The 20,326-nt window shown below is 44.1% G+C and overlaps 1 protein-coding gene across 2 annotated transcripts; it reads left to right on the forward strand.

Annotated features, from left to right (window-relative positions):
- Positions 1–3,771: 3,771 nt before the first annotated feature.
- LOC134876169 (zinc finger protein 239-like) lies at positions 3,772–8,182 on the forward strand. Of its 2 annotated transcripts, none has more exons than XM_063901062.1 (6): positions 3,772–4,079; positions 4,965–5,052; positions 5,136–5,245; positions 5,371–5,588; positions 5,660–5,748; positions 5,939–8,182. In XM_063901062.1, exons 1-6 carry the CDS (start codon positions 3,890–3,892, stop codon positions 7,134–7,136), a joined length of 1,893 nt encoding a protein of 630 aa, XP_063757132.1. In that variant the 5' UTR covers positions 3,772–3,889; the 3' UTR covers positions 7,137–8,182. The 2 variants fall into 2 exon arrangements, with proteins under 2 accessions (XP_063757132.1, XP_063757133.1); XM_063901063.1 differs by having other exon boundaries at positions 5,139–5,245.
- The last annotated feature ends 12,144 nt before the right edge of the window (positions 8,183–20,326 follow it).

The raw sequence follows: 20,326 nt of genomic DNA on the forward strand, positions 1-20,326 counted from the left end.
ACATTCCTTTTTACGTCTTCAGGTCGGCCACATACTGCATACTCTGGGCTGGAGTTTGGGGGATTACGTTAGAGGCTACATGCTGCAGGTAAACACTGTTCCTTACAGTCTTATATAGAAGATAGAATCGAGGATGAAACCCTCTTTATTAATCACATACACACACACAGCAGAGCACACACAGTGAAATTGGTCCTCTGCATTTAACCCATCTAGTACTAGGAGCAGTGGGCAGCTATTGTGCAGCGCCCGGGGAGCAATGGGGAGTGGGGATTGGAGGTGTCCGGTGCCTTGGGGAGGGGGGATTGGAGGTGTCCGGTGCCTTGCTCAAGGGCACCACAGCAGGGCCTAGGAGGTGAGCTGGGACCTCTCCAAGTAGCAGTCCACCTTCCATATTTCAAGTCTGTTCGGGGACTTGAACCGGCGACCCTACGATTCCCAGTCCAAGCCCCTACTGACTGAGCCACTGCTGGACATCAATACATTATGTCCGATTGTAAAAGTATGATTTACTGACAGATACCGAGTCTAAGACTAGGATGCATCGGCTTATTTTCAGTAAGTTGTTGGCGATCAAATACGTTCCAGGCTATTTAAAACTTAACACAAGAGAATGCAGGAATAAGAACAACACACATGCATATCACTGACCGCCCTAAATATCAAACCAAGCATGCAGGAAATCAAGATATCTGCACATTTTACCACATCCCTCTGTTAACATCGAGGTTTCTTCCCCCCCAGCATCACGGTGAGAAGGTGTTGGACCGCTGGCTGATGGTTAATCCAGAAGAAGAGCTGCTCATCCTCAAGCAGTTCCTTCGTTTTGGCGAGACTCGGCCCATAGTTGAGCTGATGATGCTTCAGGGCCTGACTGCGGATCCAGATCTGAACCCCACATCCAAGAGTTTCCACTCTCACATTACCACCTACAGCGAGAGGAACGGAGGAGTGATGAGGAACACAAGAGGGGATCTAGTGGCAGGCGTCTGCCAATTCAAGAAGAGCAGTCCTGACACGGCGCACCTGAATTATCCCGGTGGGCCGTCATTGCTTCTTCCTTTCCACCTTCCAGGCCCCTCCTTTGGTTTGTTTTCCCCTAACAAGGTACCAACCAGTCTGCAAAAAGCTGGTATAAAATGTAGTTTACAATACCAAGTTAGTGTTTCGTTTCCCCCTCTTAGACTCATCTTTGTTTTCTTTTCTTAGGAGCTTTTTCCTCCCAGTAAGCTTACCCAGTGCCTACGGGAGCTCAGTGGGACCAAACTGGCCGAGAGCTACAGACAGGAAGGAAGAAGAAGAGAGCAAGAGAACGACCGGATTTTGCCGAAATCAAAAATTGAACCGATGTTAAAAATCAAAGCAGACCCCGACAAGCCAAACCCGACCAAGTCCTTCTGGCATCAGGATCAGAGGTTCTACCACGACGAAGATATTGACCTTCAGAGGAACATGGCCAAACAGGAGAACACCTCCTCCCTTTCTCCTCCCTCAAACTCCACATTCATCCCAACTTCTTCCCCACTCCATCCCTCCATTTCCTCCCCTCCTCCTCCTCCTCTTCCTCCTCCTCCTCCTCCTCCTCCTCCTCCTCCTCCTCCTTCCCCTCTGAAGATTTCCCAGAAGTTGCAGAGCTCTTCCTACTCTCTCAATCCTCTTCAATCCTTCTCGTCCTCCTTCCTCTGTCCTCTTCCGACCCCCTCGTTTTCTTCCTCCCTCCAAGCTCTTCACGCGTCGTCGTCCTCAACCCGTCCTCTCCCCTCCTCCCTCTGCTCCCTCTCTTCTCTTTCACCGGCAGGAGGTCGGAAGGGGAGGGTCTGCTGTGGCGGCTGTGGGAAAAGCTTCTATGATAAAGGTGGGAGTGTAAGAACTTAAGAATAAATGAATGCTCCTCAGAGTTAAGTTTGAAATACTCTATTTCATTTTCATTCGAGTTCTAAAGGTTCAGCTCAAGGTCCTCTGCGGTTTTGGACCTTTCTAGTGTTCAGTTTAAGGGCTCTACTAGTGAACTTGTGTATTGGTGTTCCACTAGGCTCCATTTGAGCTCCTCTACTTATCTTGTGTCTTGTTTTGTTGGTCAAGGAATCAATTTGAAGCCTCTGCCGGTTAAGTCTCTTGGTGTTCCCAAGGATTCAGTTCCTAGCTGATGCATTGTGTTTGTGTTCTTCAGGGTTTGCTTTGAGGTTGCTGGATTTGGACTTTCCTAGTGTTTGATTATAAAATCTGTTGGTCAAAAAGGTGTAATTTTGGGTCTTCTAATGAGCAAGTGTCTTAGTCTCAGGGTTCAGTTGAGTCTTTGATCTTCTTGTAGTTTCTGGTCCAAAACAGTCCATCTGCTGTGTGAATCTGCATCAAATTAACAAGAGCACTAATTTCCTTCTGGTTTGTGCAGGAACGCTGAAGATCCACTACAACGCCGTCCACCTGAAGATCAAGCATCGCTGCACGGTGGCCGGTTGCACCATGGTCTTCAGTTCGCTGCGGAGCCGAAACCGACACAGCGCTAACCCAAACCCGCGGTTACACACAGGCGCCGGCAGAAACACACACACTGACCCACACTCAGGGATACACTCTGAGGCGCAGATATACAAAGACGAAGACATGCACAACACTGAAGACTCATTAGTGCGCGCACACACCCTGAGAAACTGGTTAAATGGTTATCCAAACCCCCAACAGGAATACCGGGTCAACACACCCCCTCAAACTGACTCCCCTCCATCTTCTCCTCACCATTTACCCCAGAAACAAAGCCAAGGAACCAACCACAACTTCACCACGATCGACTCCACCTCACTTCCATCACCGTCTCCCCTTCCCCCATCTCGGACTGCTTCCTCACTGGGCTCACCTCCCTCCCTAGTCCCCCTGGTTGTTCCTTCCACGCAGAAACCCAATCGGCAGCGGCGGTGGGAGTCAGGTGATCCCGTGCCCAAGAAGAAGCCCAGAAAGTCGAGCATGCCGGTGAAAATAGAACGAGAGAAGGAGGAGAGGCTTAGAGATGAGGAGGAGGAGGGGTGATGAATGTGAAGTTGAATTTTAAGGCACTTTTTGTTGCCTGATTTTTAGCTCAGATTTAAAACCTCTTTGAATGATCTCGACTGCATTAACATCTCTGGTAGCTCATGTTTGGCTCACATATATGTATGTATTGCTCTCTGGATGATGCATGCAGCACTGCATGTTCATGTTCTCTCAGGATTTAGGATTTGTGTTCTATGTATTGACTAATGTATATATTATACAGCATGCTGCTCTGTGTCGGGGCTCCCTCTTGTGTTTTTTGTCTGTTATTGCAATAAAAACCTAAATTCTACCGTCAAACATTGGGCTGATGACAAGTATGTACCTTTTAATGGAGGATTTTTTACGGAAATGGAGGATTTTTACGGAAATGGAGGATTTGTATTACTTTAGATGAACCTTACCTTGAACAATTACACACATGTTGTACTATAAATATTCTAAGGGCAAATTCCTGTTTTTTATTGGTCAAAAAACCTTTTAAAATGTTTTTATTTGGCCTAATGTAAGGTGGAAACAAATTTTAATTTCTTATTTTCGAGTTATTTTATCTTAGCTTCTCGATTTATTAAATGTTTCAAAGGAATATATTATAACATCTATACATATAGTTGTGTGCACAATTCTTTGACTGATTTTCTTTTTTTTAAAGTCATTTTTATAATGATGTCTTCATTTTATTTGATCGCCTATCAGAGACAAAGGAAAGGGAACACGTCACTCTGGTCTCTGTCTCGACTCGGATGACATTCATGCAGGCACCGAAACCGGAAACGTTATCGGGCAAATAAACAATGCCAGGCCATAATAATCATCTCCATGAAATATCCTAACAGTTTGCATTGAAACAGGTGTGTTTAAAATGTCTAAAGGGGAGATTCTGAGAGGTTTCGTGACCGAGAGACTCTCCGCGGCCTCCAGGGAGATCTTAGCGGCTGTGGACAGAATTGTAGCCGAATATGAGGAGGAGGTTTCGGGCTTCAGACAGCAGATCAGCCGGCAGACGATCCAACTGGAGCTCCTTCAGGATCGGGTCACACCTAACACAGCAGGTAGGTCATTATCAATTAACACTTATTCTTTAATTCGGCTTTGTTTTAACTTGCAAACAAGTATTTATTTTACCTTTAATCCACTAAAGTCCGGAGAGGGAGATCTATGCCGAAGTCCATTAAGATATTTAGCAATTTAATATTTAAGCTGTTTTGAACCCTTCTAAATGCTTTACATTGAACAAGGTACATCGTATATTTAAAGAACATTAAATACTCTTCAATTCGTTCTTTTTTTCAACATACAAGCGAGTATTTAATTGACTTCATCAAAAACGACAAAAGCATTGAGTTCCGGAAGTCCATTAACATATCTATTGATATAATATAAACGTGTTTGTAAATATTTAAAATGATCATTTATAGATGTTTATTTAATGATAGTAAAATGTCTTTAATTCCGCTTTGTTTTTATTTAAACAATGGGTATTTATTTTACCAAAAAACCTCTATAAAGTATAGTTAGGTTTAGAAACGGAGATGCCGAAGTCCATTAAGATATTTAGCGATTTAATGTTTACGTGTATATAAAATCTTCAGCATATATTCAATTAACACATTTAAGACGTTTATCTAATGATAATGAAATGCATTTTAATTCGGCATTGCTATAACTGACCAATTAACACATAATTGCCCTTTTTAATTTGGGTATGTGTGTCCTTGGGGAAGGTAATCACAGTTACACATCTGATTTTTGGCTATTTCCTGTTCACGCCTTGCTGCTTTTTGTAAACCGAATTAAAGGTTAGACACAAGAGATGTCTTTGATGGTGTTTCATTAAGTTTTCCTAATGATAAAAATGTAGGCGATAGAAGTTAGAAAAGCAGGGTTTTCAATCGGAGTTTTGTTTGATAGAATTTATTTCTGGGTTTTTATATAAGGAGAGAAGGGCAACTGCCTTGAAGAAGAGGAGCAGGATGAAGATGAGGAGGAGCATCCAGAAAACTCGACCAATCAAACGCCATCAAGGTTATTTTATTAAGTGTTTTAATGAACAAATACAGGATCATTAAATAGTTTCATCCCAATAATGAACCCTCATTGTTCTCCAGCAGGTGTCAGACTAAAAAGAGGAACCCTGGGATTATTGAAAGTCAGAAACACGTGGAGCTCAGGATCTGCATCCTGGAGGATTTTAACACCGATGTGCTCTCGAATAAAGGTAAGGAAAACAGACTTTATCCCAAAAAATATCATCTAAAACCACTGATTCCTGTTGTTTCTGACCGTCTCAATACCTGTGAAATTGTTGTAAACGAGTAAAAATTGTTCTCTTTTCTCTGTCAGTTTTAAAGAAATGTCCCCTGCTGAAACTGAAATGTCCCCAAGGCTTGATGGAGGAAGACTTCATGAACTTCCTGAGGGGCAGCATTCCCCTGTGCGCAGAAAATGAACATTTTGACATTTTAACGTCCGACAAGAGACGGAGACTGAAGCCTCTTACAGTGAAAACACTGACGGCGGAGGAGATCCACAGACACACGCCTCTCTACATCCGACTGAAGGTGATTTGACCTGAAGGTAGAAGTCTGCTTAATTCAAACGCCAGATCTGACTTTTTATTTTTTTACTGAAGCAAAAGGATCCGGAAGCCAGTGAGGAAGAGATGAATCCTCTACAGACAGGAAACAGCAACACTGGAGACTTCCTGTGTGACGAAACAGGGTAATTTTGAGGCAAAGTCACTCTGTACTTTAACCGTCTGTCTTTTAACATCTAGTTTGTGTTTCTTTGAATCTTCATCTCCTATTTTTGAACTCCTTTCCCCATGTTTTTGGCCACTAAAAAGCATAAATACCATCACGGATGTAGTCACTTTAGTTCCCTCTTTAATCTTTACTCCTTGTTCCCACAGCAGCCTGTTTCAGGAAGTTGAAGTCAGCGGAGAAGACCTCTCAACATCACAGCAAGACATTGAAACAGAGGCAGCAGGTACCGAGGATCGTGGGATATCGGAGCCAGAGGAGAGGAGAATTGGCGCTGTGGAAAGAGACGAGGCGAGCGTCAGCGATGAGGACTGGAAGCCAGACTTGAGTAGCGACTCTGGATTGTGTTTATTAAAGACGAAAAAGAAAGGAAAAGCCAAACGCTCTGCTGTAAAAATGGAGAAAAGCGTGGATGATTTCTCCTGCAAAGTGTGCGGAGTGCAGCACGAGTTGGAAACCGCGTTGATCAAACACGCCTGGAGTCACGTGGACAAAACAGAGAGTCTTTGCGGCGTGTGCGGACAGCATTCAGAGCTGTTGACGGATCATTTTGAAAGCCGACACAAAACCCACGACTGTCACGTCTGCGCTGAGTCTTTCCTCGGCACGCTCAGCCTGGATGAGCATGTGGCCGCCCACTCCGGGGAGAAACCGTACGAGTGCGATGTTTGCAAAGACGCGTTCGCTTTGAAAGTCTGCTTAGAGAATCACAAGGCGCTCCACGAGATGCACGGAAATAAAAAGTCGCACCTCTGCGGAGTGTGCGGTAAACACCTCAGCGACTACCGATCGCTATCCCGTCACAAGATGACCCACTCCGGGGAGAGACCTCACGCCTGTCAGGTGTGCGGGAGGCGGTTCAAACTCCCCGGGACGCTGAGGCAACACGAGAAGATCCACACTGACCGAAAGAGATCGTACCTCTGCGACGTTTGCTGCAAGATGTTCCTGACGAGCAAGCAGCTGCAGATCCACATGCGCACGCACACCAACGAGAAGCCATACCACTGCGGCGAATGCGGGAAGGGATTCACCACCAAGGGCCCGTTGACCATACACATGCGCGTCCACACCGGAGAGACACCGTACCGCTGCCCCGACTGCGGCTGGTGCTTCAAACGAAAGATTAACCTGGACAACCACGTCACGGTGCACTCGGGCGCCAAACCATTTGTTTGCGGGACTTGCGGGAAAGCGTGCGCTCGCAAAACGTACTTAACGGTCCACATGAGGACGCACAATGGGGAGAGACCGTACAAGTGCACCATCTGTGACAAAGCCTTCACTCAGAGCCACTGTCTGAAAACACACATGAAGAGCCACCAGGGGGGGGAAGCTGCAACGTGACTCTGAAGATGGAGGAAATTTAAACGATAGTTGTTGTGTTTTTTATTAATTTATTCAAGCGATGTGATGTTCATGCATGCGAGAGTTTTGAGGCTGTCGGATGAAATTAAAACCTTGGTAAAAACATGATGTTATATTATCACTAGTTTAACCTTTTCAGACTTTTTCTGAAATTCACAGCAAGTACATTTAAAGGGTAACATTCTGGTTCTCAGAAGTGTACTCCGAGTAGGGAATGAGTCCTTTCCCCGAGTGAATGAGTTCAAGTATCTCGGGGTGTAGCGGCCAAAGTCCTGGTGGCTATAACAGAACATTACCTTAAAGGAAACTGCCGCTGAGGCTCCAGATAGGGAAATGTATCCCAGGCAAGAGTCACCGTTTGTGCGTTTATGTGCATGATCCCTTACCAAAAGAAAACAGCTTCCTTCCTGAAGCCTTTCCTATGGGTCTTCCTCTTGAATCCAACTGTGTTCCTCCCTTACTTGTGACCTATGACCCTAGTTATACACCTGAGTGCAGCTAATCACCACCGCTAAGTGTTCAGAAATAATATGGCAGGATAAATATAAACACATTAAATTGACACGCATAAACTGACCTCTGCACGGGGTCCTGTTCCTACCCTGCCAGGGTTTCTGGTAACTCCGTTGGGGTTAAGTTGAGGTCAGTCATGGGGAGGGAGTAGGGGAGTAAATACTTCTGAAAGGTAACCCCCACCTTGTTGTTTTGAGTCTCAGAACAAGTTTGAACAGACATCACATTCTAATAGCTTTGAAGGTTAAGCAAAGTTTATTGGAAGTGCTATACGTCCGACTGGTTGGTTACATTTGTAATCTGAGGTGTTAGTTCTTCGACACCTCCACCCTCTCATCAGGCAAACACACATTTGCATTAAACTCACAGAAGATCTGGTTTTCGCTCCTGATTTGACGGAACAGTGTCGACATCAGTGCTTCTGTAAACATCATTACTTCTGTTTTGCATTTTCTCTGAGCAGACATGAACCTGTCATAAGATGAATGAATATACTTATGAGGAGCAAAGTGTCGAAGGCTTATTATCAACATGTTATTCACGAGTATTCAAACTTAAATAAGTATTGTCTAACTACACACTTTAGGACTTGGATTTTGTGCTTATAGCTAGATGGTGTCAAATACGACAAGATAGCAGAAAAAGTAAATACAAATCAAACCTTCAAGCCTTTTAGCACACATGTACATGCAATACAAGACTTCAGGAAAGACAAGCAGGTGAAATAGGCAACAATATTAAAGCATAAAGAATGCATATCAGCTAAAACAGCTGGGGTGTACTTTGGTTTTCTCATTTTAAAAAAAAAGCCCAGCAGCGGATCTCTCAACGAGCTGTAGTTGATCAGTTCACTTTTTGGGAAAGCCTTTAAAAAGAGCATTACAGAAGTCCAGCCTGCGTGAGTTTCTTAGCCTCTTGTTTCTACTTGTCGTGTACCTGTGCCCTTATGCGTTGCCTGTTGGAGTGCCACGGGGCTCTAGTCTAACCCCCACTCCCCTTTTCTCCTCCCTATTTGTAAAGCGACCTTGGGTACCATGAAAGGCGCTGTATAAGTTGAAGTTATTATTATTAGTCTTGGTTTTTGGACTATTCTTTGGATTAGATGATATGTGTTGCCTAACATCTGTTGCTGAATCAAACCTTTTAACATTTAGTATGGGATGCCACAGGGCTGTGTTCCATTCGTTATTTAATTAAGAAGATTCTTGTGATTGAGCGCTGCAAGGCAGTTTTTATGCAGATATTTCTGGTCCCACTCCAAAACTCAGAGTTATTATTTTCCGCAGCATTTCCGCAACAGATGAGACCAAGTACATCACATTCTTTAAACCAAACCATGTCTATCCTGCCTTTATCCTGTAATCCAACTCTCATCCTGATTCTGTGTGTGATTTGCAGCATCGTAGTTTCCCCGCCCGCTGCAGAAACAGCAGAGGTAACACCAAACTGCTGGGCACACCGAGAAAGAAAACGGACAAGGACGCACCACATGCATAACTGGAGCTAACGTTAATTGAACTTGTAATTAGATTGTTCATCAAATTCCCCCCAAACCTTAACAGTATCAACCCTGTTATGCCCATGATGGTGTAGAAAGCCCTCTGCTTTGATTGGTCAACCCGCTCCCTGTTCCCGCCCCCTCCCCCCGGCCCTGGACGCTTGAGGACGTAGAGAACTGAAAGGCTGCAGAAACAGAGGACACTTACGAAGGAAAGCAAAATAGCAAAATATAGAATCTGACTGGGGGCTAAATAAAACACAGGTATCAATCCGAGGCAAAACAACCAGACGAAGCCAGTGCTGATGTTTCTGATCCGGACCCCGCCCCCCTGCCTCAGCCCCAGGTAGGTGACGGGGTGAACAACAGCCAGGTAGCGCTCCACACAGGTGAGCAGGTGAAACAGACCCTGTCCAACAGACATGACAACCAAAAAAGAGATCCCTAAATCAAACATCTCTAGGAGACTGATGAAGCCGCAGATGAAGAAGAAGGCAATCCCCAGGAACTCAATCAGCTGCATGAAGAGGGAGTGGTAGGTGAGGTGGTCCGAGTGACTCGAAGCCTTGGAACTGGAGCGCTGCTTCCTCGACTTTTGGTAGCCCAGGTACAGGACGAAGGTTACAAAAGGGAGAAGGAGGAGGATGTAGGCTAAGTAGAAAGCAGAGAAGACGTAGATGAGTGCTTTGAATCTAAAACAGTCACCCATAAAGAGGAGATAGGTGTTGTTAGAGGAGGGGAGGAGAGGAGGAGGAAGGGGGAGATCAGGATAGGAAGAGTTGACTGACATGTTTGTATAAATGCAGGCCTGAAGGGGAGACAGAGAAGACAGACGGATGTTTAAATCTATCAGACAACAAAGGATCACCAGCGAGACCACACATGGTTTTCAGGTACATGGTTTCAAAGTGTGTATCTTGGTGTTGGTTAAGTTTTGGTCTAGGAGAAGAGGTGTCATGAGGGGCCGGTTAAAGAGTCCAGACCTCCTTTCACTTCTTCAACATTACGTATCAGTACGAGGTCTAACAGGTTCAGAATCGTTTACTAAAGGAAGTCAAAGTGGAAATGTATTTTGTCCGTGACGGAAAACAAAGTCGGACCAGTTAAACCACCGTCGCTCATGAGCACCAAACGTGAATTATGAGTAGCAGAGCGACCGATCCGTGCATGGCAACCCAACGTGATTTACTTTACATAAGCATCGATGCACCTCTGGCCTAAAGTTCATCTGTTGGAACACTCAGCGTTTTGGTTTTCTTAGATACTAAAAGCGACTCCTTACACACTCCAGTCTGACCTACTAGGAATCAAACATTTAACAACCACGATGAAAAGGCTGATTATGGATCTTGATGTGTGGGAACGTAAAGCACGTATTATTCACTGAATCACCTTGAACACAGGACGTATCTCAAATAATCAGCTTCCACAGTGAATACACATGAATAACGGCATCCTAAAACCTCTCAAATCTGAACAGAACTCCTATATTGAAGCTATCTGTCTGTGATTAAAGCTCCCCTACCTCAGCGTAGTGTCTTCCGATCGTCCTCCTGCCGCGTCTCCAAACCCTCTGAAGCTGTTAACTGCGATCTGATCCAAATATATTAAAATCCACACCTGTCATTAAAGGTGTGTGGAGCACAGGTGAGAGCAGGACAGTGCTTATCGTGCATACTTAATAGTGCCTTTTTACGGTAGATTAAAACAGGCAAATGTGTCTCTGGCATTATTGTGTGGCGGTCGGACTGCAGGGACAGCAGCAGCACTATTTTAATACAAGGGCAGTTATCATCTGTCATCTGTGCAGATATTACACGAGAAAACACAATCAAACACAGAGTGAGGAATGAAGACATTTATTCTGTCTTTGAAATACGGTCTTTCATATATTGTTATACCACGACATCATTAAACCACATTCACTGATAATAAAACAGGGTTCTCTAGATGAATACAGCATGAGGTGCCGATGTCACAAAATGATGGCCCCGCCCACTTTCAGGTGAAGGTCCTGCATTACAATAACAGTGTCTTCACGTCTGAAAGCTGCTGAGTCAGATATTGCACCTCCAACAACAAATAGATCCAGAGCTTCCTTTACTTCCTCTCCAGAAAAAAGGAGAGTAAAGAAAGGATCAGAAATCTCAGTCTCAGTGTCAGCCTGCTGCCTGCCACTCGGCCCCCGCAGACCCACCGGACATCCATCCCCTATTCATTCTCTGTAAGCTGTCTCTGCCGTCTGACCAGACATCTGACCCCATCTCCATATCTCTGGACTCAGTAAACCCTTTCTGACCCACAGAGAGATTGTTTCCTGGCATCACTTTAATCTGCATTTTGGTTTGAGGGCGTTTAGACCAAACCCTGGTGTCAGATACTTTATATTAGAACAGGTTTGTGAAAACAAAAGTTAAATACCTTAAACAACGTAAACAGTAAAAACCCACCAAAGTAAAATCGGGGCTAAAAATGTAGCGGTCGTTAACTTTTGTCTAATAAGATGAACCTTTGATAACTCAGTTAAGGTGTGAGTATTGAACACACTGACATTTAGCACACATTATGCAGATGACACTGTGCTTTATACCTGGGGTGCCACTCACAATTTTACTCATCTTCAATCTCTTCTATGATTTCTAGACTTGTGTTTTTAATCGTACGCTATTTCAAAGGTTTACATGTGGCTTTTATATGGTACGATATATTCACATGAGATCCTGCTCTCATCCTGATTCACTATTTTGTTTGCAGCACTGTCATTTTCCCACCCTGTGAAGGAACAGCAGAGGTAATACCAAAGCACTGGGCAGACCCACCCAGAAGGAACATAAGGAAACCACACACACATCACCCTGGCTCTGCGCTGCTGTGGTTTGCATTTCACTGCCAAAGAACAGTCCCCCGAACCTCAACAGTAAAGCTCCGGTGATAGCCAGGATGGTCTGGAAAGCCCTCTGCTTTGATTGATCAACCCGCTCCCTGTTCCCCCCCGGCCCTGGACGCTTGAGAACGTAGAGAGCAGACATGCTGCAGAAAGAAACTACGATTAACAATAAGAGCGCAACGCATCTCAAAGACATTTTATTGACATCATAGCTGCTCAGATTCCATACAAACATCCACCCGATGTCCAGGAACCAGACGCATCCAATGCTGATGTTTCTGATCCGACCCCCGACCCCCTGCCTCAGCCCCAGGTAGGTGACGGGGTGAACAACAGCCAGGTAGAGCTCCACACAGGTGAGCAGGTACAACAAACCCTGTCCGACGGACATGACCAACAACAATGTGAACCCAACAAGGGACATCAGCGCGAGGTTTGTGAAGCCGCCGATGAAGAAGAAGGCGAGCCCCAGTAATTCAATCAGCTGCATGAAGACGGAGTGATAGGTGAAGTGGTCGGAGTGACTCGTAGCCGTGGAACCGGAGCGCTGCTTCCTCGACCTTTGGTAGCCCAGGTACAGGACGAGGAGGAAGAAAAGGGAGAGGGAGGAGGATGTAGATGATGCAGAGGGCAGAGAATATGTAGGTTATCGTTTGGAACTGGAAGCAATGGTCCATGAGGAAAGGAAAGGTGGTGTTGGAGGAGGAAAGGAGGGGAGGAAGAAGGGGGTAGTTGGCGAAGGAAGAGGAGGAGTTGTCTGACATGTTGATGCCTGGAAGAGAAGAAGATAGTGAGATGTGGATTACAGCTTGTGGTTATGTGTTGATCTTGGCATGACTTGGGAATGCTCAATGAACCCAATACAATTAACAGCGGGGTTTTTCAACGAGAGAACAGGTATTCACCGCAGTCACGCCGGTAGGGACACTTAAACTACGTCGCCAAGATGGCAGCGGTGAAGGGTGAAGGGTTTCCAGCGTAACAAGTTCACCATCTAACGGTGAACTAGCACGTGATTTATATCCTGGGATGACGGGATTCCCAGAGGTTCATACGAGCTCTTCGAGTGTTGGTCATAAGTAAACAGTAAGACGATCACGATGTGTTCAAATTACAGCTAAAAAACATCGGCTTGGTTTCCATGGAGCTGTTTTCTTCATCTTTCATAGTGAAGCTATTTTGAAAAGCACTCTGCAGAATTAACAATGAACAAAAGTGATTGGATGGTAGATCATAAAAAGAATCCCTCAATGATTTCCCAACACATCAAACTGACTGTGCCCTTAAAGGTGTGAGCCCGTTAAGGCTCGACCCGCAGCAAAACCCCCCTGGAAGTGAAGTTCACCATAACAGATCAGCTATGAGGAAAGCACAGTCTAATCAACAGACTCTGAATGTCTGAAGCTCACCCACCTCAGCAGAGACCTGTCCGCTCAACCTTCTTCGGCGTCTTCAAACACGGACTGCTGATCACTGCGATCCGATCCAGATACATTAAAGCACGTATCTGTGAGGTGTGTGAGGCACAGGTGAGAGCAGGATACCTGTGAACGCTAGATTAAATAATGCAAATATATTTGTGGCAGCGTTGTGTCAGCGGGAGGTCAGATTGCACCGGCATTATTTGAATATCCCGGCAATTATCTTCAACTAGTCACCTGTGAATGATGTATAGGCACGTTTCTTTATTAGCACCTTTCAACACAAGGCAATTCAAAGTGCTTTACAATCATGAAAGACATTAAGAGCATTAAGAAATAGTGCAGCAGAAACACAATACAGAAAGGCATTTCAAATCAGTCATTTAAGAGCAAAGATAGTAAAATAAAGACAACAGGAATAAATACATGACTCAAAGTCACCGTGCAGTCAGATAAGAACAGCTGATTAAAAGCAGCGGCAAAAAGAAGTGTTTTCAGCCTGGATTTAAAAGTAGTAAGAGCAGCAGCGGACCGGCAGGGAGATTAGAGAGAGACGAAACAACAAGAAGAGACCAACCCGCTGGAAGTCATTATTATAGCGTGTGGTTTAAAGTACAGTGGGGTCCTTCACTGTTGAACCACAGTTACTTATAGCACGCATTAAACTCAACCCTTGTGTTTCGTCCTCCCGGTTTGACTATTCATAAAGCATATGGTATAAATCTATTTTGCACTTTTTAAGGAAACGTTATTCCTACTTACTACCACAAGTTTTACTCTTTTTTTAAATGTATGATCAGTAGATCTCATAAATGCAAAATCAGACCTCATTTCTGAGTTACTAAAGGAAACAATGCTGAGTGATTTAACCAAATGGACCCCAGAAGAGAAAAGAGGAATAAAGTCATGAAAGAAAGAGATCATCGTTATTTCCTCACGGAAAGACACAGTATATCTGCCACTGACATCAAATAAAACCTTCTATCGGTATAAAAGATATTTGGGAACAAAAGGAAGGTTCAATAGATTATTTAACTCATAGGTTGTAAAGCTCAGTCTCCCCGAAGACCTTTGTCTCAATGAAGAAGAAACACACAGTAAGATGGAGTTCAAATGAAAGAACATTTACAAAACACCTGATGGAAATGTGAGTTGAAGTCAAAGAACACATGAACTTTTAAATATTCAAATCAAGTCCTGTCTGTGGTTTCATCAGATGTATTTAGTGAACAGTTATCGTCAATAACACAAGACGCTGTGCCAAGTTTTAACATCCAGGTGTTTGTGAGTGAAAAACAGACATTCAGCTTTACTTTCATCGTCAAAGGTTTCCCATATGACAAGTGTTGAGAGGGTCAGCAAACGTTAGCACGCTAACCCGTTGAATTTAGCTGGAAGGCCTCTGTTAGAATCACACGTTACAGAACTCTTCCAAATCATGGCTTTAATGCAGAGGACTCCATGTTATACACATCCACATTCAAAGTTACACCGCACACTTCATATATATTCTACATATATATCTATTGTTGTTGTTGTTGTTATTATTAACAACAACAATAATAGATCACAACAACAACAACAACAATAACAACAACAACAACAACAACAACAATAATTATGCTGTTATTCGAGAATTGGCTGTTCGCTGTTATCCTGATTCTGTGTGTGATTTGCTGCATTGTAATTTTCCTGCTCGGTGCAGGAACAGTAGAGGTAACACCAAATTGCTCGGCATTTCGAACCACAGTATGGACAAAGACATCAAACAACTTTCAGCGATCACGGATGAATTGTACAACATATTACAGAATACAGTCCCACCCATCCTCAACAACAGCGCCCCCGTTATGGCCATGATGGTGTAGAAAGCCCTCTGCTTTGATTGGTCAACCCGCTCCTGGTTCCCGCCCCCTCCCCCCGGCCCTGGACGCTTGAGAACGTAGAGAACTGAAAGGCTGCAGAAACAGAGGATGATTGTGAATGAACTAGACATGCAATAAAACAAGATTAGGTTGAACAGGGGGCTGGCACAATAATATACTGTAAGGTATCCGCAGCTCAGGAACCAGACGCATCCAATGCTGATGTTCCTGACCCTGACCCCGCCCCCCTGCCTCAGCTTCAGGTAGGTGATGGGGTGAACCACAGCCAGGTAGCGCTCCACACAGGTGAGCAGGTGAAACAGAGCCTGTCCGAAAGAGTTCAACGTCAACGCGCCAATCCCGATTCCCATTAGTACCGGGAGAAAGAAGTAGTTGCCGATAAACAGAAGAGAAATGCCCAAGGGTTTGTTCAGCTGCATGCCGATGGAGTGGTAGGTGAAGTGGTCGGAGTGACTTGTGGCCGTGGAGCTGGAGCGCTGCTTCCTCCATCTTTGGCAACCCAGGTACACGACGGTGATGGAGAAAGGGAGGAGAAGGATGAGCCCGATTCCCAGAGCAAAGGCAGCGTACCGGCTCGCTTTAGAATCAAGGCAATGACCGAAGATTGAATAGAAGGAGAAGTTGTAGGAGAAGAACTCCTCGTAAAGTTCAGAGGAGTTGAAGGACATGTTTGTATTGATGAAGGCCTGAAGAGGAAAGGCAGTGACGACCAAAGGGGAGATAAAGACAGGCAACATGTTAAACTCAAATGGATACAGAGAACAGAACTCTCTCTCAGACTTAAGGTGCTATGTGAGTGGAGCGGATTCAAGTTAAGGGGGAATTTAATTAGATCAAAATAACGACCACTTAGACTGTATATAAGTGGTCGTTGCCATTACATAACCCAATTGTTCTTGGACTACGGGTTTGAAGCTTTGAATTGTTTTTTTGCTGGTCCAAAACTTGTTTTTTTGCACAGCAAATGTCCTTCGAGAGGCTGGAGCTAGGTACAACCAAACACTGAAGAAGCAGGCAATCAAATAACCGCACGTTTAAAGGAGTGAAAACACAAGCTGTGGAAGGGTGTGGAAACCAGTCAATCTCAAGGTCGCCCCACCCTTAAAGCATGCCCTGCTCTATTGTGTATTTCCTCTAAATAGGACCATCATTTACTAAAAGGAACATCATGGTTTCTTAAAGATAACTTGAAACTAGATATTGAGACCATAAATCCTTCAGGAAAAAGTTAACGGAGATAAAACGTGAAGTTAGAAGTAAGCACTCCGGCTTCACGTTCAGACCCCGGGGTTGCAGCTTGATCTGAATCCACAACACATTCCTGTGTTTAAGGCCCTTATTCTGTCTTTCCATTTAAGAGGAGATTTGTTAGGATAATTCATTTTCAATAAGCTTAAATTAACCAATGCTATTTGATGTTAAATCTTGAGAAGTGATCTAATAAACCATATATTAAAAACAACATCGATTAAAACCTAGAAACAAGGCTGACAGCAAAAACCATTTATGAAATATCCTCTTTAACAGTCTACACACATTCAAATCTAAAAGATCTGCAGTATTTAACTTCATATTAATGTATTTTATTTGGGCTTAAAGATCACCCACCTCAGTTCCTTCCGAGCGTCCTTCTCCGCCGTCTCCAAACTCTCTGACTGCTGTTCACTGCGATCCCATCCAGAGATATTATAATCCAGATCCGTGATGAAGGTGAGAGAAGCACAGGTGAGAGCAGGATTGTTTTTCTTATGCTATTCATATTTAATGATATTTCTTACGGTAGATTAAAACAGGCAAATGCTTTTCTGGCATTGGGAGTCAGACTGCAGGGACACAGCAGCACTATTTGAATATTGCTTCAATTATCAGCAGCTACTTGTCCCTGCATGATCTGCTATTACACAACGAACCACACACACACAGTAAGCTATTACGGCATTTATTCTTAATACATACAGTAATGATATACAGGATTATACGACAATACAACACACAATATATTAGAGTTTAATATTGTGTTGGACAAAGTCACGGACAGACCAAATGTAAGATGCAGTCACATGTAATAACTCCAACAGGATATTCAGCACAGGGATAAAGCTTTAGCTGCCGATAGCTTGGTTAGCTGTGATGCTAGCTGCAGTACTTGCTATGAGAAATAAAGTGTCATAGTTTGATACCTGGATGGATAAGCATGTTTATAAAAGGTCAGCGTGTCTTCCTTAAGTTGGCATAACAAAGACATCAACAAAAGAAGTGAAAAGTTTGCTCATTCAAATAAAGTGTCACTATAGGATGTGTGAAATATTGAACCACAGCATGATTGTCCATTCCACAAAAGTTAGATTTCAAAATGTAAATAACACAAGTCGGATTCCACTTATTGACAGCTGAGTTTACATTGGAGCCAACAAAGTAGTACTGGTTTAATATTGTCCACAGACATGTTACATTTATTTACTGCTAAGATGCTGAACTATTGACATTCCCACTAACCTTAACGAAGGCTTTGTATCGATGGTGCTGAAGTAGAGCCCTTTTACCATCAGTAATGGATTGGCACCGGGTACACAAATTACAATATTCTTCCAAATGATTACCAGGTATTCTCTACATCTACCTGTGGCCCATCAGTGATGGACAGCCACAGGGCTCTCGTCTTTTAATATTTACATAAGCAGTAAGAAAACAACCAAACCATAAAAGCTCTATCCAGAGGACACCCTTTTATATATGCATTACTTCACTCCAAACTATTATTCCCTACATCTACCTGTGACTCCTACGATCCTACTCTTCAAATGTATGACTCTTGCTAACATGCAAACCTGCTCTCATCCTGATTCAGTGTTGTGTTTGCAGCATTGTCTTCCCCCCCCCCCCACCCGGTGCAGAAACAGCAGAGGTAACACCAAACTGCTGGGCAGACCGAGCCAAGAGCTAGATATCACCACCAAACACACGCTGATGTTCATCAAATTAGCAATTAAATTCCCAGCAATCCTCAACAACAGCACTCCCATTATGGCCGTGATGGTGTAGAAAGCCCTCTTCTTTGATGGGTCAACCCGCTCCCCGGTCGTCCCCCCTCCCCCTGGCCCTGGACGCTTGAGAACGTAGAGAACTGAAAGGCTGCAAAAAGAGATGACGCTTAAGAATGAAGTCACAATGCTATAGTACAGCACCTCATTGAATTCAGAGCTGCCCAAATAAGTTACTGTAAGATATCCACAGATCAGGAACCAAGCACATCCAGTGCTGATGTTTCTGATCCGGACCCCGCCCCCCTGCCTCAGCCCCAGGTAGGTGACGGGGTGAACAACAGCCAGGTAGCGCTCCACACAGGTGAGCAGGTGAAACAGACCCTGTCCGAGACTGCCCATATTATAAAGTGACAACCCAACATCCCACATCTCCCTGAGACTGATGTTGCCACCAATGAAGAAGAAGGCGAGCCCCAGTAATCCATTCAGCTGCAGGAAGATGGAGTGATAGGTGAAGTGGTCGGAGTGACTGGAGTGCTGCTTCCTCGACTTTTGGTAGCCCAGGTAGAGGACGAAGAGGAGCAGTGGGATGAGGAGGACGGTTACGATAGAGAAAGCTGAGAAGATGTAGATGAACGTTTTGGTATTGGTGCAAATGTTGAAGTCAGAGGAGTTCGAGGAGACGTTAGGAGGAGGGGGGAAGTCAGCAAAGGAAGAGGAGTTGACCGACATGTCTGTTTACATGGAGGCCTGAAGGGGAGAAGGAGGGGAAGGGAGAGCAATCAGGTTAATCAGGAATCAATGAGAGTAGAACTGGATTCATTTCATATATCCAAAATAATTCCTATGAAAGAAACAATCATTCAACAAAGCTCTGTAAAGAACGGTGTATGTCGTACTTACAGGGAGGATTACAGACATTGAATTTAACATAAGTTCACTCAAATTGAATCCTACCAATTTAGAGTGCAGAGAAACACAAAAGGCAACATCTGTGAATCCTATCCTGGTAATCGTAAACACATCTTTAATTCAAAAACACCCACCAGGCTGTCTCCTGCTCCTGTGTCTGATCCCACACCAGCTTTATGTTCCTCTGCTTATGTCTGGGAGTTTCAACACATGAATGTAGGTCTGTGAAGTTTCTTTGCATGATGCAAAACATACGCGAAGGTTATGACACATTTCACGGTAAATTACAGAAAGCAAATCTAAGTTTCTCAGTTTGAAAGCAGTCAGAAGCCCCACTGTTTGAATATTATGCTCATTTGACCTGCAACCTCCTTTGTGCTACATGAATATTTACTGACACAACAAAGCTCTCTAATTAAAGCAAACTAATGTAAGTAGTGCTAATCAGCAATATCACCTGAGCTCACCTTTTACATTATACATGGGGACCATATGCCTCTGTGTGCCTCTGCCTCTATGTCTATAGACTCCCTGCAAACGAGCACAAGGCAACAATATACATTTCCTGGGTTTTGTTTATCGAGATTGGAAGTCAGAGGTCAGCAGCAGAATAGCATTAGCATAGCATTTAGCACAGCTTGGAGCTTTCAGTGCGAGCCGGAGAGACACACACATTTACAACTTATGGCAAGTGTAAGTTAGGGTCTCATGGAGGTTAAAGTATTTACTGGGAGTTTGTGTCAAAATCTTCTTCTCGTGACCAAGACCGACCAATGCACTCGGAGAAAAACACCTTCATTCATTTCCCTCCAACATGGAAAAGCCACGACTGCAGTAAAACAACTTTTAGACTGCAGGTTTATTTCTGCATGATTGTAAAAATGTAGCTGCTCATTCGAAGACAAACTGCCAGGAATGGAGAAAGGACCCAGGTGCAGAAGCAATAGAGGAAGCAGGGGTTCAAATGTAACAGAGGGCGAACTTTTATTTATAAAAAAAAAGCGGTTAACAAAAATGCTGAAAAAGGTAGATCGAAAGAAAAGCATCAAATTACAAACACGGAGAAAC

This window comes from Eleginops maclovinus, chromosome 14 (assembly GCF_036324505.1).
Source record: "Eleginops maclovinus isolate JMC-PN-2008 ecotype Puerto Natales chromosome 14, JC_Emac_rtc_rv5, whole genome shotgun sequence".
Taxonomy (NCBI): domain Eukaryota; kingdom Metazoa; phylum Chordata; class Actinopteri; order Perciformes; family Eleginopidae; genus Eleginops; species Eleginops maclovinus.